This window comes from Phyllobates terribilis, unplaced genomic scaffold (assembly GCF_046119375.1).
Source record: "Phyllobates terribilis strain yellow unplaced genomic scaffold, ASM4611937v1 Scaffold_7__3_contigs__length_470593459, whole genome shotgun sequence".
Classification (NCBI taxonomy): domain Eukaryota; kingdom Metazoa; phylum Chordata; class Amphibia; order Anura; family Dendrobatidae; genus Phyllobates; species Phyllobates terribilis.
The window spans coordinates 83,783,812-83,800,714 of NW_027362767.1; the positions used below are offsets into that span (position 1 = coordinate 83,783,812).

General features: G+C 49.8%; 1 protein-coding gene and 1 long non-coding RNA gene across 6 annotated transcripts in view; one reads left to right on the forward strand and one right to left on the reverse strand.

Moving 5' to 3' along the window:
• LOC141153777 (uncharacterized) overlaps positions 1–12,349 on the reverse strand; it is a 140,232-nt gene extending 127,883 nt beyond the window's left edge. The window contains exon 1 of the long non-coding RNA XR_012247353.1: positions 12,273–12,349. This is a non-coding gene — a long non-coding RNA (uncharacterized lncRNA). The remainder of the gene's footprint in view (positions 1–12,272) is intronic.
• The window catches only part of SMOC1 (SPARC related modular calcium binding 1), a 301,635-nt gene that overhangs the window by 136,508 nt on the left and 148,224 nt on the right, over positions 1–16,903 (forward strand). For all 5 annotated transcript variants that reach the window (XM_073638912.1, XM_073638909.1, XM_073638911.1 and 2 more), the window contains one exon: positions 10,826–10,925. In XM_073638912.1, coding sequence (XP_073495013.1) covers positions 10,826–10,925 — 100 coding nt within the window. The remainder of the gene's footprint in view (positions 1–10,825; positions 10,926–16,903) is intronic.

A 16,903-nucleotide genomic window follows, 5' to 3' on the forward strand; every position in this document is an offset into this window, starting at 1 on the left:
CTTTATCTCAGGACCCGACACCGAGTCCCCCATCACCCAGGGTAAACTCAAAACTAAAAGGGCTCTTTCGAGAATGAGGCGTCACAACCTGGCGTAGTCGGCAGGATCGCGTGCCCGCAGCAAAGGAAGAAGTACCCATTGCTACCAGGTACTGTGTGCCTTACACCTTGAACTGTTGTTTTACACTTAAAATGGCGCCCGCCCAAGAAGAACAGGCGCCATAATGCTGTGAAATGACTGTCTCTGAACGCCTCCCATCGTGGGCTGGGCTCCCGCTTGGCGCCAAAAGTGTGGACTGCCCCTTCCATCAGAGACTGTCCATGGGGTAATGCCCGTCAAACTGGATGGGCCGAACGAAGGCAGGCCTGTCAGCATTCCGCCCAGGAACCGCCCCGAAAGAGGAGGAAGAAAAAAAAAAGCAACAAGGTGCGGCCATTGCAGTCGGAGCTTGGCAATCAACAGAGGCAGACATGGACGCCTCTGGGGAGCAAGTCCACGCATCTACTGAACCCGGTTCAGGCCCTTCACCCGGCAGAGAGCAAGGCGGCAGCGTGTTGACCTCGGGAGATTTTGCATTTCTCCGGCAGGAAGCTCCGGGACTCTTAAGAAGGCAAAGAGAGGCCCAGGAGGCGGCGACGGCTGCGTGGCGGGAGGAGATGCTGCTGCGTATCCGGGACACAGTGACTTTCTCTCGCCACCAGGGGGAGAGAGGGTGGTACGCCCTGGACGTACACAAAGTGTCTGGGAGCGACGCCACATCGCGCTCAGCCTCAGGGGACCAGCTAGCCTCCGTCGGGAGGAATGAGCCCTTTCCAAGGAGAGAGCCCGAGGTTTAAAGCAGCCCCCGGCTGTTTCTGTTCTTGTTTACAAGTTTAATCTGTTGACTTTTTCTATTATGCTTAAATTCTTACCGGGTTTCTAGAGACACGTGTCCCTGCGGACTGGCAGCAGACAGACTCTTTCCCTTGTATATAGTTTGCATCTCTTTAGGTGCTCCATATTGGTTTTATACAAAACCGCGGATATTTTCTACCTCAAGACCTCAGAAGAAAAACCTGTCAGGGTGGCTCTCCGGGAGGTACAACTCGGGATCTTCATGCCCTGCAGCCACCCCAGGGCCCACGTTGAGGGTTTAGGACAGGTCCCTCGCACTTCTGAACTGACTCTGAGTCCTTGCACTTTTATCTGTCTGTTTGCACTAATGTCTCTGGAAAAAATGCTAGCACTTTTTTAATTTTATACTTTTGTAATTTTATATGTAACCTGTTATGCAACGTTTAAGAAAATGTGCCTCCCATAAAGGGAAGATAGTTCGTGTTTATATAAAAAGAAAATTTCCTGGGTGTTACTTCTTTTGCAGCCCGAGGACGTGCTGTATTTTACCAAGGGGGAATGTGGCGCCCCTGAGGGTTTGACCGCCACAGGGATGCTGCACTTCTCTAATGGAGTGTGGTGTTCCTCCTCTGAGGTAAGGCCAGTGTAATAGTCGTGACTAGTGTTGAGCATTCCGATACTGAAATATCGGGTATCGGCCGATATTCGCGGTATCGGAATTCCGATACTTAATTCCGATACTTTTACAATATCGAATACCGGAATCGGAAGTTCCCATAATGCCTGCGCTCAGCAGTGTCTCTGAAGGATGACAAGCTGGGTGGCAGCGCTCAGCTGAGATCCAGCCTGTCATCAGAATGCCATCCCAGCGTGGGAGAATTCTCCTGATTGTTTAAAAGCCGGCGGGCGGTAAAAAGCCGCCGGCTTTTAAACAATCACACGGCCCCATACTGCTTCCCGGCAGCCTCCCACCCCGATCCTCCGCTCCCCTCGCCACCTCCCATCCCGATCGTAAGTTAGGACCGGGCGGGGAGCACAGCACCAAGGAGCGGGGAGCGAAGGACCCGGGCGGGGAAGCCAGCAGTGAAAAGACTTCACCGCCGGCTTTCCCGTTCTGTGCTGCGCTTTCCCGCCGGTTATTTCAAATGAACAGCTGAGGTATCAGGTGATGCCGATCAGCTGTTCATTTGAAGTCGCCGCGGTGCCCTCGGAGAGTTCATGTGAGTTCATGCTTGACTGCATTGCATGAACTCACATGAACTTTCCCACGGCCACACAGGTCAGCCTCACCTCCGAGACCATCAGCCCGTCAGGATTGGTGTGTGTGGGTGTCTGTGCGATGTGTGCGGTGTCTGTGCGATGTGTGCGGGTGTGTGCGTGCAGGCAGACATAGGCCGATGTGACACTACTACTCCCATCGGCCTATGTCTGTCCCCCATCCACTCGTGCCAGCAGGATCAGCTCGATGGGAGCAGTAGTTTCCATCAGCCTGATCCTGCTATTTAAATTGCCCTACTGTGTCCCCAATAAATGTTAAATACATGTCATTGGTGGCCAGTGGTTACCTACAATAAATTAGTTCATACATTACCTGTCCCCGCCGATCGCCACCTAAAATAAAGTAAAAAATAAAAAACTACACCTATACTCACCTACACACCTAATTCCCCGAAGCCATCGATCTCCTGTAATAAAATATAAAATAATAAACTACAACCTTATCCTTACCCTCCGTAGTAGTCCACGAGTGTCCCACGATGATCTCCAGTTCAGAGCAGCCACATAGAATGTGACCACTCTGAACCGCTGCCGCCGCTAGAATGACGGGGCCGTAAAGCAGCCCCGTCATTGCATAAGCGGGTTCACCGGAGTTCAGGCAGCGCTGCTCCGGTCAGCTCCTTTACGGCCCTGCTGTATCGTGAGAAATTCCCACGGTACAGCAGTGCCGTAAAGGAGGTCTCCGGAGCTGCGCTGACTGAATGCACTCCGGTGACCTCAGTCAGTGGCTCCCGCTGCCGGGAGCGGACGTGTTCCCAGGAGCGTGAGCTAACAGCAGCCATGCACAGCTGTCACCATCTCCAGATGTGACAGCTGTGCATGGGAGATCAGCGCAGGAGCGTGGACAGGTAACTATTTTTTTTTAGTAAACTAAGAATTAAATAAAATGGTGTGTTTTATTTCAAATAAATTATTTTTTTCTGGGTGTAGTGTGTTTTTTCTTTTTAACACTTTGTAGGTTAGTAATGGGGGTGTCTTATAGACGCCCATCATTACTAACCTGGGCTTCATGGCAGCTGGCGCTGACATGAACCCCAGCCCTATTACCCCACTGCCACCGCACCAGGGCAGTGGGAAGAGCGAGGCTAAGTGCCAGAATTGGCGCATCCTATGGATGCGCCATTTCTGGGGCGGCTGACGGCTGGTGTTTCTAGCCTGGGAGGGGGCCAATATTCATGGCACCCTTCCTGGGCTATTAATATCAGCCCCCAGCTGTCTGTCTAGCCTTTGCTAGCTATTAAAATAGGGGGGACCCCACGTCATTTTTTTGGGGGGGGTCCCCCATTTTAATAGCTAGTAAAGGCTAGGTATTCAGCTGGGGGCTGATATTAGTAGTCTGGGAAGCTCCGTGGGTATTACCCCCTTCCCAGGCTTCAAACATCTGCCCCAGCCGTCTGCTTAACCTCCGCTAGAGACTAAAATTATGGGGGATCCCACGCCAATTTTTTTTTTAAATAAATCCTTTATTTTAACACTAAATGACATTTGAGGAGTTAATAAAGATGCAGTCCCTAAATTATTATTTATTTTTTAATTAATTTTTCCCAAAAATTTTGACGTGGGCTTTGCTATATTTTTGTATGCCAGCCAGGTACAGCATCCAGCTTCTATGAACGCGCCATTTTCCGGGGTGGCTGCGGACTGCAATTTGCACCGCGGGGGGGGGGGGGGGGCAGAAAGCTTGGGCCTCCCTGCGCTGCAGATTCCATCCCCCAGCTGCCTAGTTGTACCTGGCTGGACACAAAAATAGGGAGAAGCCCCACATATTTTTTTTTTTAATTATTTCATGAAATTCATGAAATAATAAAGAAAAAAAGGGCTTCCCTATATTGTTGTGTCCGGCCAGGTACAAATAGGCAGCTGGTGGTTGGGGGCAGCCCGTTCCTGCCTGCTGTACCTGGCTGGACCCAAATATAGTGCGAAGCCCCACGTCAATTTTTTTTTAATTATTTCAGGAAATTCATGAAATAATTAAAAAAAAATTGATGTGGGGCTTCGCCCTATATTTGTGTCCAGCCAGGTACAGCAGGCAGGAACGGGCTGCTCCCAACCACCAGCTGCCTATTTGTACCTGGCCGGACACAACAATATAGGGAAGCCCTTTTTTTAAAAAATTATTTCATGAAATAATTAAAAAAAAAATTGACGTGGAGCTTCGCCCTATATTTGTGTCCAGCCAGGTACAGCAGGCAGGAACGGGCTGCTCCCAACCATCAGCTGCCTATTTGTACCTGGCCGGACACAACAATATAGGGAAGCCCTTTTTTAAAAAAATTATTTCATGAAATAATTAAAAAAAAAATTGACGTGGAGCTTCGCACTATATTTGGGTCCAGCCAGGTACAGCAGGCAGGAACGGGCTGCCCCCAACCACCAGCTGCCTATTTGTACCTGGCCGGACACAACAATATAGGGAAGCCCTTTTTTTCTTAATTATTTCATGAATTTCATGAAATAATTTAAAAAAAAAATACGTGGAGCTTCGCCCTATTTTTGTGTCCAGCCAGGTACAACTAGGTAGCTGGGGGCTGGAATCTGCAGCGCAGGGAGACCCAAGCTTTCTGGGCCCCACCCGCTGCAAATTGCAGTCCGCAGCCGCCCTGGAAAATGGCGCGTTCATAGAAGCGCCATCTTCTGGCGCTGTACCCAACTCATCCAGGGCCCTGGTGCGGTGGCTCACTGGGTAATAAAGGGGTTAAGGCCAGCTTGGCATTATCAGCTGGCCCTAAGCCCGAAATTCATGGGGTCACGCCAATATTAGACATGACCACCATGAATTTCTAGTAAAGTATTTAAAAAAAACACAACACCCAGAATAAAGTCCTTTAATTGAAATAAAGACACAATTCTTTATTGTTCTAAATTAAACTATACTTACCATCACGCCCATTCCAGCTGAAGCCAACGATCTCCTGCAATAAAAGTAAAATAATAAACCAACATCATCCTTACCTTTCCATGGTTCCCACGACAGCTTCAGCTCTGCTACATCGAGATGACAGGCTGGACCGCAGCAGAACGCTGCCATCCAGCCTGTCATCCCGCAGACACTGAGAAGCGCAAGCTTGCTTGCGCTCCTCAGTGTCTCTCTGTGACGGCATCCAGATGAGCCGAGGTCATGTCCAATGAACTCGGCTCACCTCATGCACGTCACTGACAGCGTGGGAAAATTCTCACGCTGAAGCGCTGAGTGCAGGAGAATTCTCCCACGCTGTCAGTGACGTGCATGAGGTGAGCCGAGTTCATTGTCGGCTCATCTGGATGCCGTCACAGAGAGACACTGAGGAGCGCAAGCATGCCTGCGCTTCTCAGTGTCTGCGGGATGACAGGCTGGATGGCAGCGTTCTGCTGCGGTCCAGCCTGTCATCTCGATGTAGCAGAGCTGGAGCCATCGTGGGAACCATGGAAAGGTAAGGATGAGGTTGCTTTATTATTTTTCTTTTATTGCAGGAGATCGTTGGCTTCAGCTGTAATGGGCGTGATGGTAAGTATGGTTTAATTTAGAACAATAAAGAATTGTGTCTTTATTTCAATTAAAGGACTTTATTCTGGGTGTTTGTGTTTTTTTTTTTAACTTTGACTATGGGGTTAGTAATGGGGGTGTCTTATAGACGCCTCTCCATTACTAACCTGGGCTTGATGTCAGCTGGCATTATAAGCTGACATCAACCCCAGCCCTATTACCCCACTGCCACCGCTACAGGGCAGTGGGAAGAGCGAGGCTAAGTGCCAGAATTGGCGCATCCTATGGATGCGCCATTTCTGGGGCGGCTGACGGCTGGTGTTTCTAGCCTGGGAGGGGGCCAATATTCATGGCTCCCTTCCTGGGCTATTAATATCAGCCCCCAGCTGTCTGCCTAGCCTTTGCTAGCTATTAAATTAGGGGGGACCCCACGTCATTTTTTTGGGGGGGTCCCCCATTTTAATAGCTAGTTAAGGCTATGTATTCAGCTGGGGGCTGATATTAGTAGCCTGGGAAGCTCCGTGGGTATTACCCCCCTTCTCAGGCTTCAAACATCTGCCCCAGCTGTCTGCTTAACCTCCGCTAGAGACTAAAATTAAGGGGAACCCCACGCCAATTTTTTTTAAAAATAAATCCTTTATTTTAACATTAAATGACAAGTACAGTAATCAACACTGTCACTGTACTTCATATATATGTGACTGACATGTTTCTATCTATCTAATCTATGTATGATTCTCTATTCCTTCTATTCTAAATTGTCGGGTACAGATGCTGAATTGCCGGCCGGCTTTTTTAAAGAGACGGTACATGAAAACACTATTATTTTTTTTAATAAATCCTTTACACTAAATGACAAGTACAGTAAGCAACACTGTCACTGTACTTCATATATATGTGACTGACATGTTTCTATCTATCTAATCTATGTGTGGTGCTCTATTCTTTCTGTTGTAAATTGTCGGGTACCGGTGTATGCGCTGATGAATTGCCGGCTTTTCGCATAATACATTCTACATTATTCTTAGTTGTTTTACTTCATGTAGAATTAACCTACAAGGAAAGAAAGGGTTTATTTTCATTCCGATATTAGTGTCCCATTGACTTGCATTGGTTTCCGGTATCGGAATCGGCGATATCCGATACTTTTGGAGTATCGGTCCGATCCAATCCGATACGATATTTCCTGATATCGGAAGGTATCGCTCAACACTAGTCGTGACCCAACCTTTTGCATCCAACACCACACTTCTCCACCAGAGGGAGCTAGTATGCACTAGGTGCTGCTCCCCTGGTTACAGGGAGACTGGGGAACACAAAGTGGTAGGAACCAGTTAGTGGGTGAGGGTGGAGGACTTACAAGTTAGTTACACTTTAGAATTGATATTTAATTCAAAGCCATCTTTGATTTTGGCCCTTCGTCCTTTTGCTGGTCCCCGTTAGTCAAGTTCATGTGGTGCTGTCAACTACTGTGTGTAATGTGACCTCCCTCTGGGAGCGCAGATCCTGTGTGGGCCTGCACCGGCAAGGGACACAGCCCTCGTACCCTGGCCTTGGGACGAGAGGTAGGTTGTAGACAAAGAATGTCTCAACCCGGCCAAGGACCAGGATCAAGAAGGCCCGGAGCTTAAGAGTGTGGCTCCACAGCAAATGGATCCCAGGCAGGATGCAGACGGAGCGGTGTACGCCACCTGCCCTCGCCAACCTGATATATTCAGAGGGACTACGGCTGCAAGAGGGGTACAGGCCCCCGACACCCGATCTTGCTACTTTATGTCCTGGACAGGAAAGCCCGGTTAGGCCCAGAGGATCCCACCGGGTATAGGACGGAGCGGAGCTGCCACCCTTGCCCTTGTTCTGAGAGGAGTTCAGAGGGAGTCCCGGCCTATTTGCACACACACAGACAGGAAGGGATTCGGTCTGTAGTTCAGGAACACTCTGGTGTAAGGTCGCGACTGAATGCTGGACTTACTCGGAGGTTTTCGGACCCCCGTCCCTGGTGACCGCAGGACCCCGTGGGGAGCAGGGAGTCGCCTTCCTTCTGCCATCTCTAAAGTGAGTAAAGTCTTGGAAGTTCACCCCTATGGCCTCCGGACTGTTTATTCTGTGCCACACCGCACGACGCGGCGCCCGTCTCCCTCTACTGCCACCCAATCCTCCCGTCCCTCTGCCCTGAGGCCTTGCTCCGCCTGTCGGGAGCAGTGAGAACTTAGGCCGCCATGACACCAGGCCTCGGTGGACTGTAGGGGCGCTGGTGACCCTTCACCAGGCACCACAGGTGGCGTAGTCGTTAAATAAGCCGCTCAATCCGGATGAGCCCACAACATCTTCCTTTTCATGTGACGGCCCTGAGCATGGGTCGGGTCCGGGCCACGGCTGCACTCCATCTCTTCATGTCAGGACCCGACACCGAGTCCCCCATCACCCAGGGTAAACTCAAAACTAAAAGGGCTCTTTCGAGAATGAGGCGTCACAGTAGCATGAGACGGACTCTACAACCCAGAGAAGTTGCTCAGGTAGTGCAGCTCATCCAGGGTGGCACATAAATGCGAGGCGTGGCAAGAAGGTTTGCTGTGTCTGTCAGCGTAGTGTCCAGAGGCTGGAGGCGCTACCAGGAGACAGGCCAGTACACCAGGAGATGTGGAGGGGGCAGTAGGAGGGCAAGAACCCAGCAGCAGGACCGCTACCTCCACCTTTGTGCAAGGAGGAACAGGAGGAGCACTGCTAGAGCCCTTCAAAATGACCTCCAGCAGGCCACAAATGTGCATGTGTGTAGCCCAGGGGGATGGGGAGGACTCGGCACCCGAGCCTTGTTGTGGCCTGACTCTGGGGGATGTCACGGTGGTCAGCTCCCGGGCCCGTACCCTGGGCCTCTCTTTTAAAAGGGTAGATGATTATGTTTACAAGTTCGTGACACCACCTGCGGTGTCTGGTGAGGATCACCAGCGCTGCGACAGCCCACTGAGGCTGGTGTTAAGGCAGCTTGCGTGGTATAGCTCCTCACAGGTGGAGCTAGGCCTCAGGGCAGCGGGGAAGAAAGGATGCAGGACAGATGGGACCCAGCCGGGTCAGAGCAAGAACAAGGATAGACACGATAATCACTTCAGTACCTTTTACTGGTGGAAATTCAGGCACATCCCGGAGCACTGCAGGGTGAAGGGTGCATATTAGGATCCTCCCCAGTGAGCGGGTATAGGGCCTCCTGTTTCTTGCCTTTGTGTAGTAAGTTTCTGACCTGCCTGGAGCTAGGCCTAACTTGGTTTCTGTTCTGCACCGGCTGACTTTGTGGTAGGGCCTTCTCTTGGAGTACGCGCTCCCAGCTTGCGGGGCCTCCGTGACTCCTGGCTCTGGTGCGTATCAGCTCTTGGGTGATCTTGGGACTTGAAGTCTTCCAGGGGTCTCCGGTTGTCTCTACAGGGGGATATACGGCCCTGTAGACGCGGACCCGGTGTTCGGTATATGTTTTCTGGGGTGAGCTTGAACAGCTCCTCTGCCCCCAATTTTACTCACTCCTCTAGCCTTCGGCCTACTCGAGCCCTCACTAGGCTATACACACTGGCAGCTAGCTGGCTGCTTCTTCTGCCGCTCTTATGGCGTCGGCACACCTTAAGCTCTAACTGAGCTCCCTGAATCTAGCTAGCAGAAGCCTCGTGCTCCACTGCTGAACTATTAGCTGAGTTCTCTAAACTAGACTGAGCTCCACTGCAGACTGACCTCTCTCAGGCTTCTCTACTGCAGGAACTCATCAGAGGAACTGCTTCACAGACTAGACTCTGTACTCTAGACTCTGCTGCCTAGCTCCACCTTCCCTATTTATATCCCTAACAGGCTCCCTCTGGTGGTCTGAGGTGGAAGGTGGAGGTGTGTGTGAGCTGTGGGGGCCTCTTGTGGAGGAATCCGTTAATGCACCCCTCTAGGATCTGTGGCTTCAAGCGCAGCTGGGCGCCACACATGTGTCTGCACAAATGGTTAGAAACCGACTCCATGAGGGTGGTATGAGGGCCCGACGTCCACAGATGGGGGTTGTGCTCACAGCCCAACACCGTGCAGGACGCTTGGCATTTGCCACAGAACACCAGGATTGGCAAAGTCGGCACTGGCGCCCTGTGCTCTTCACAGATGAAAGCAGGTTCACACTGAACACATGTGACAGACGTGACAGAGTCTGGAGACGCCGTGGAGAGCGATCTGCTGCCTGCAACATCCTTCAGCATGACCGGTTTGGCAGTGGGTCAGTAATGGTGTGGGGTGGAATTTCTTTGGAAGGCCGCACAGCCCTCCATGTGCTCGCCAGAGGTAGCCTGACTGCCATTAGGTACCGAGATGATATCCTCAGACCTCTTGTGAGACCATATGCTGGTGCGGTTGGCCCTGGGTTCCTCCTAATGCAGGACTATGCCAGACCTCATGTGGCTGGAGTGTCAGCAGTTCCTGCAAGATGAAGGTATTGAAGCTATGGACTGGCCCGTCCGTTCCCCAGACCTGAATCCGATTGAGCACATCTGGGACATCATGTCTCGCTCCATCCACCAACGTCACGTTTACACCACAGACTGTCCAGGTCTGGGAGAGAATCCCACAGGAGACCATCCGCAACCTCATCAGGCGCATGCCCAGGCATTGTAGGGAGGTCATACAGGCATGTGGAGGCCACACACAATACTGAGCCTCATTTTGACTTGTTTTAAGGACATTACATCAAAGTTGGATCAGCCTGTAGTGTGTTTTCCAGGCCTCCATTGGTTAATAAATTTGATTTCCATTGATGATTTTTGTGTAATTTTGTTGTCAGCACATTCAACTTTGTACAGAACAAAGTATTCAATGAGAATATTTCATTCATTCAGATCTAGGATGTGTTATTTGAGTGTTCCCTTTATTTTTTTGAGAAGTGTATTAGTAATTGTCACAAAATCATGTCCAAAACACATCTGCTAAAATAACGATGAAGAGGTTTAACCCCTTTAAAGTAACCTATAGCTGCCAATAAAGTGCTGTAAAAAACACTGTATGGATTCCGTCTAAATGGCTTACGCAGCATTTCTGGCCTAAGGATACCCCAACACTGTAATTACGGACCCCCTCTGCATACAGCGGAGTAGGGGCCAATGCACCTCTATGCAAACGGAGCTGCAATACGGCCATATATGACGCCTCAAATATGTCCCATCTCCAATATGGTAAAGAATGAGAGATCTGTGCGAACATACGATTAATATCACTAATGGATTTTTTTTTTTTTTTCGGCAGGTGCAATGTCATACTTATACCGGATATTGCTGGTGTGTTACCTCAGATGGTAAACCTGTAAGTGGGTCTTCTGTGCAAAACAAAACACCGACATGTTCAGGTAAGAGAACAATACGTAACAAAATTGGGGCTGGGCCTTGACCGATCAAAGCTGGCTTTGTTGCCCATAGCAGCCCGAGCTCGACTTTCCCTTCATGCGTGGAGTAGCCGCGAAAATGACGGCAAAGCTGTTTCAGAAAAACAACCGCAGGCGGTTTCCTGAAGCGGCTTCACCTGGGAAAACTCAGCTGCTGCGTTTGTTTCTAAAAGACGTCATGTGCACATTGCCAAAGGCTACGTTCAGACGGCTGCTGAGAAATCACCCGAGTTTCATCCAGAAAACTCGGACAATTTTTTTTCTAATTTTCATCAGGTTTTAATCCATCTGCCATCCATGTATCCGTTTTTTATGTTAGTCTGCGATACGTTTTTATACAAGTACTTTAAAATATCCCCATATGCACCTCCACAAATAGCCTGCACCCCCACATATATTTTGTTTATTAATTATGCATTGCTTATACAGCGCCATCATTTTCCGCAGCACTTTACAGACATTATCATCCCTGTCCCCATAGGGAATCTAGATTGCAAGCCCCAATTAGTATGTCTTTGGAGTGTGGGAGGAAACCGGAGAACCCGGAGGAAACCCAAAAAAGATGGTGGGAACATACAAACTCCTTGCAGATGTTGTCCTTTGTGGGATTTGAAACCAGGACCCCAGCACTGCAAGGCTGCAGTGCTAACCACTGAGCCACCGTGCTGCCCGTATAGCCTGCACCCCCATATATACCCTGCTCCCCCATATGTACCCCCACATATAGCCTGCACTCACATATGTACCCCCACATATCTCCAGCACCTCCTATATGTACCCTCATATATATCCTGAACCCACATATGTACCCCCATATATAGCCTGCACCCACATATGTACCCTGACATATAGCCTGCACCCCATATTTACCCCCACATATAGCCTGTACCCTCATATGTACCCTGACATATAGCCTGCACTCACATATGTACCCCCATATATCTCCAGCACCTCCTATTTGTACACCCACATATCTCCAGCACCTCCTATATGTACCCCCATATATAGCCTGTACCCCCATATATATCCTGCACCCCCATATGTACACCCACATATAGCCTGCAACCCAATATGTACACCCACACATAGCCTGCACCCCCATATGTACCCTGACATATAGCCTGCACACCCATATTTACTCCCACATATAGCCTGTACCCACATATGTACCCTGACATATATAGCCCATACCCCCAAATGTACTCATACATATAGCCTGTACCCACATATGTACCCTGACATATAGCCTGTACCCCCATATGTACCTCCACACACAGCCTGCAACCCCATGTACCCATGTTCCCTAATTACCTGTCACCGGTGCCTCTTCTGCTGCTTTCTGCCCGGGAAAACATTTTACATGTAACCTGTAGCATGGCTCCGCCCATAAGAGTCACATGGGCATGACATCATCACATGTCATTCATCTCTATCATTTGTATTCCTCCTTCAGGACAGGGAGCTGATCAGTGCTCCTCTGCCCATGCATCCCCCTCCCCAAGGTAAATGGCAGCTTTCATACTCCATCCAGCAGAAGTAGGAAGAAGGGGAAAATGAAAAAAAAAAATGTTTTTAAATCTTCCTTCATGGTGGTGCTGCCCCCCGCAACCTCGGGTGCCTAGTGGCAAATACAGCCCTGGGTTCCGAGCATGATAGTCAACAGACAGACGGTGAAATATGGCCGTCTGAACCCAGCCTTACTGTATTTAAAGCGGTTTTCCCACAAACAAAGTTAATTTTAAAGTTCATTTAATCAATAGCTCTTGGAATTATAATAACTTTCACGATTGGATGTGTTTAAATAAAATGTTCCTGTGCTGAAATAATCTTATAAATGTGCCCCTGCTGTGTACTGTGTAATGGCTGTGTCTCACCGTGCAGGAATATAGTCTGATCATACCACATCTCCTGGGCAGGGGAGGAAGCAAAAGAGTATACAGACATTACAGCAGGGGATCACAGCTGATTCTTTTTGTGAGGTAAAACATTTTCCTGCCTGTTTTTAAAAAATGTTTTACCTCAAAGAAAGAATCATTAGCGATTACATTCTATGCTATCTGGATACTCTTTGGCATCCTCTCCTGCCCAGGAGATGTGGTATGATCAGACCAAGTTCCTGTACGGTCAGACACAGCCATTACACAGTACACAGCAGGGGCACATTTATAAGATTATTTCAGCACAGGAACATTTTATTTAAACACATCCAATTGTGGAAGTTATTATCATTCCAAGATCTGTTGATTAAAATGTACTTTGTTCATGGGAAAACCCCTTTAACTCCTTAAAGGAGAACGGTCAGGATAGTCATCTGGCTCTAACCGCAGGTATCATGAAATAATGATAAGCTTAACTTTTAAACATAATTAAATTAAGTATTGTGATGTAGCAGACATCCCTTTAATGGTTCAGTGTGTTTTGAATGACCATGTACCTTCCCTTTTAACTGACTGGTCACATGACCGTGACATCACACAGGTCCTTATGCACACAGTTAAGGTCCTATCTGTGTGTGTGTGCTGCAGTATATATAAACCCTGTGTGTTCCTGTGTGGGTGTGTTCTGGTGTGTAGGAGTTCCTGGGTGTTGGGAGCTCCTGTGTGGGCACCGTGTGAGAGGCACGAGGCTGTTCCCTGTGTGTGTAGGGGAACACCGCTCATGTGAGGCCTGGAGTGGCCTGGTGGACTCCGGTGGAGGTGAAACCTGGATCCCTGTGTGAGAGTGTGGGGGATGCCAGTAAGCCTCGGATTGCCACACAAGAATCCTGAAGGGTGAAGCCTGGGTATGAGATGTGTAATACGCCAGTAAACCTTAAAGGGAGTGACGGCTGGAGATCACGTGTGGGAAGCCGTAATGCCACAGTGGTGGCGTATGAAAAGGACTGTTACAGCTGAAGCCGGCGAAGGTAATACTCTTGTGTTATGGACACTTACCTGGACATTGTGTTAGTATTACCTTGCGGAAGGCTGTAATTAGAGCCAAGTGGGCCGGTCTGCCACTTGGACTCGTGGACTTTATCAGTGTATCGGTGAGCCACTAAGATGGACTGAGTGATCAGCAGTTTATGGAGTTAATAAACTGCTGAGTTGAGAAATACCGAAAAATATGGCTGGTGTGTTTTAAATTGACGCAGCGAAGCGAGTATCCCCCAGGATAATAAGTAGCGCTGCCTTACATGTGGTTTGAGAGTGCGGGCAACTGCAGTCTGGTTGCTAGGGGCAGCTGCAGTCTGGTTGCTAGGGGCAGCTGCAGTCTGGTTGCTAGGGGCAACGGCACAGGATGACGAGTGTGGATAAAGCATCTGGCTGCAACTCGGAGTTGTGAAGGTTGTCGTCGAACTCAAACCTGGTTTGCTGTGGCTCGGCGGGGCTCACGAAGTTCAAAGCATCTTGCTGCAACTCGGCGGGGTTGCGAAGATTGACATCGCACTCAAGTCCTGTTTTGCGGTGGCTCGGCGGGGCCACAAAAAAATTTTCGGGGAGAGCGGTGAAGTTCAAGTGTGAACAGTGTACCGTGATGGCTGTGAGCAAAGCAGCAGAGGTGTCTGGAGCTATTGAGCGTTTGAAGGGCCGGTTGGGACCGGAGCAGGTATTTGAGAAACTCTTACTGGACATGGTGCGGGAACCGCAGGAGCTGTGGGCACTGTATAGAATGACGGCGGTGGACCAATCTATGAACTCTCCGGGGGTGCCCGTGTTGTCCCAGAGTGGCCGGGGAGGTGGTAAGAGATCTTGTGAACTGAGTCCTAAGACTGTTGCTGATGTTTTTTGTAAAAATTCCCTTACAGGTGTGGTTGTTAAAAAGGGGGCGGAGTCTAAAAAAGGGGCGGATTTTCACAATAGTGTGGAGTGTAGAAAACTGGAAATTGTTGATGATTGTGGGTGGGTACCTCCTAAAAATGACAAGTTGACCGTTGATAACGGGGTAGCTCCAGTGGAAGGGGGTGAAGTCAAAGTGGGAGGTGACCTGGTAGTCCACAACATCATGGGGAGTGACACAGACCCCATAGCTGACGGTGACACTACGGAAGTAGTGGGAGAGGTCAGTCAGGAGGGGCTAGACGAGGGGAGAGAGTCCACCTCTCGTCGTAGACGGCGCAGGGGCCACAAAAAGGTTGCTCCTGTACTCTTTGCTGAAAGTGAAAGTAAAGAAAATGTAATGGTGTGTGCCATTGTGTCAAGCGTGGATCCTCCTTCAGAGGCAGAGGAGGAGGTGACAGACCTGGAGAACGTGTCCTCAGACCAGCGAAGCCTGGAGTCTGAACGGCAGAGGGTATACCAGGTTGTGAAGAACTTACAGCGAGATCTAAAGGGAAGCAACGAGGAAGTTGTCCAGTGGAAGGAGATGTTCCACGCAATTAAGGAGGACCGCCGCAAAATCAAGGAAGAGGTTTTGCAGTTGAAGCTTGAGAAGGAGGCGCGGCAGGATGGTGTTTCTGGTCGTGAACAAATCCTAGAACGACTGCGCAAACAGCTCAACCAGGAGCTGTGTGACTCCAGGAAGGAGTGTGGTGAACGCAGTAGGGAACTGCAACAGAGTAAGAGAGATTATGAGGATCTCCTCAAGGTGAAGGAAAAACTAGAGGCGGATAAGGCGGATGCAGAGCGAGTGCGCCAAGTGGTTGAGACCACTCTGCAAGATATCCGTGAGGAGAATGATGATCTCCGGGGAAAGACCCTAGATCTGGAAGCTCAGGTGAAGGAGCTACAGATGTCCTGTGATACTCTCCAGAAGGCGGAGACGTACCTTAAGGAAACAGTCAGCAAGATGGAAGCTGAGCGAGAGAAGATGGAGGAGTCCATCGGAAAAGCCACAGACCAGGGCTAGGAGTTGACCGCTGGTGATGGGAGGTGTGAAGCAGATACCTCCTTGAGTGATGTGGGCTCGGAGGATTCGGTGGATGTCGGAGCCGAGATCAAGCAGCTCAAGGAGTTGCTACAAGCCCAGTGGACGCAAGAGAAGCGTGAGAGACTGGCTATGGAGAGCCGAGTGGGCGCATTGGAGACGGAGAGGTCTGAGAGAGCTCTGCTGCTGGGAGAGCAGTTGAAGCAGGAAGAGCTTCAGAGATGGACTGCTGAGAGGCGAGTAACTGAGCTGGAAGGAGAAGTTTTAGAGCTCAAAGGTCGCCTAGCAAAGTGTCATGTGGTGAACGAGGTCTCTTTTTGGAGAAGGGAAAAGGCAAACAAGTTGCACTTACTCCCTTAGACCATGAGAAGGTGGACCTGAGGAGAGCTAAGAGTATGGTGTTGGAAGATAAAGGTGAAGTGGAGGTGGTCAAGATTAAAAGTTGTGAAGTTGTAGCTGTGAGTCAGCTCAGGGGAAGCATCCAGGGTGAAGAAGCTGGAAGTCAGTTGTCCCTGAAACCTGAGCTGGTTGATCGTCTGGAAACCACTGGTGAGACCGAAACGTCTCGGTACAAGTGCCTCGTAGATGTACCCGAGGACTTGAGGGAAGAATGCACCCGTGAGTTCGTGCATGAGGAGTTTAAGAAGGCCGTGGGAGCCTGTAAGGTGTACTTGACCTCAGAGGCTAGACAGCTGGTGGTCCTGTCCACGACTGAAGTCACAGTGAAGAGGGTGGCGATCCTGAGTGACATACATTGGCGATGTATTCACACGAAGCGGTTTCTCCGGTTGAAGACGGAGCAAGCCGCTAGACAACTGGAGCTGATGAGAGGCTCACAGTCTGCGAGAAGAGGTCATCCGGGTGCCTCGTGTTCTGGTGAGAGAGCTCATTGGGAGAAATGGCCGAGCCATGCAGAGGATGGTGAAGAAGTCTAGTGTGGTAAAAGTAAGCAGTCCACGTGATCGTCGGGACTGGATGCCGGATGAAGACTGCATGGTGTCGTTCTACGCTGTAGGAACGGAAGAAAGTCTTGCAGATATGAGCATGCTGGTGGAGTACCGAGTGACCTACCTGCGAGAGGTGGAAAAGTTGAATCT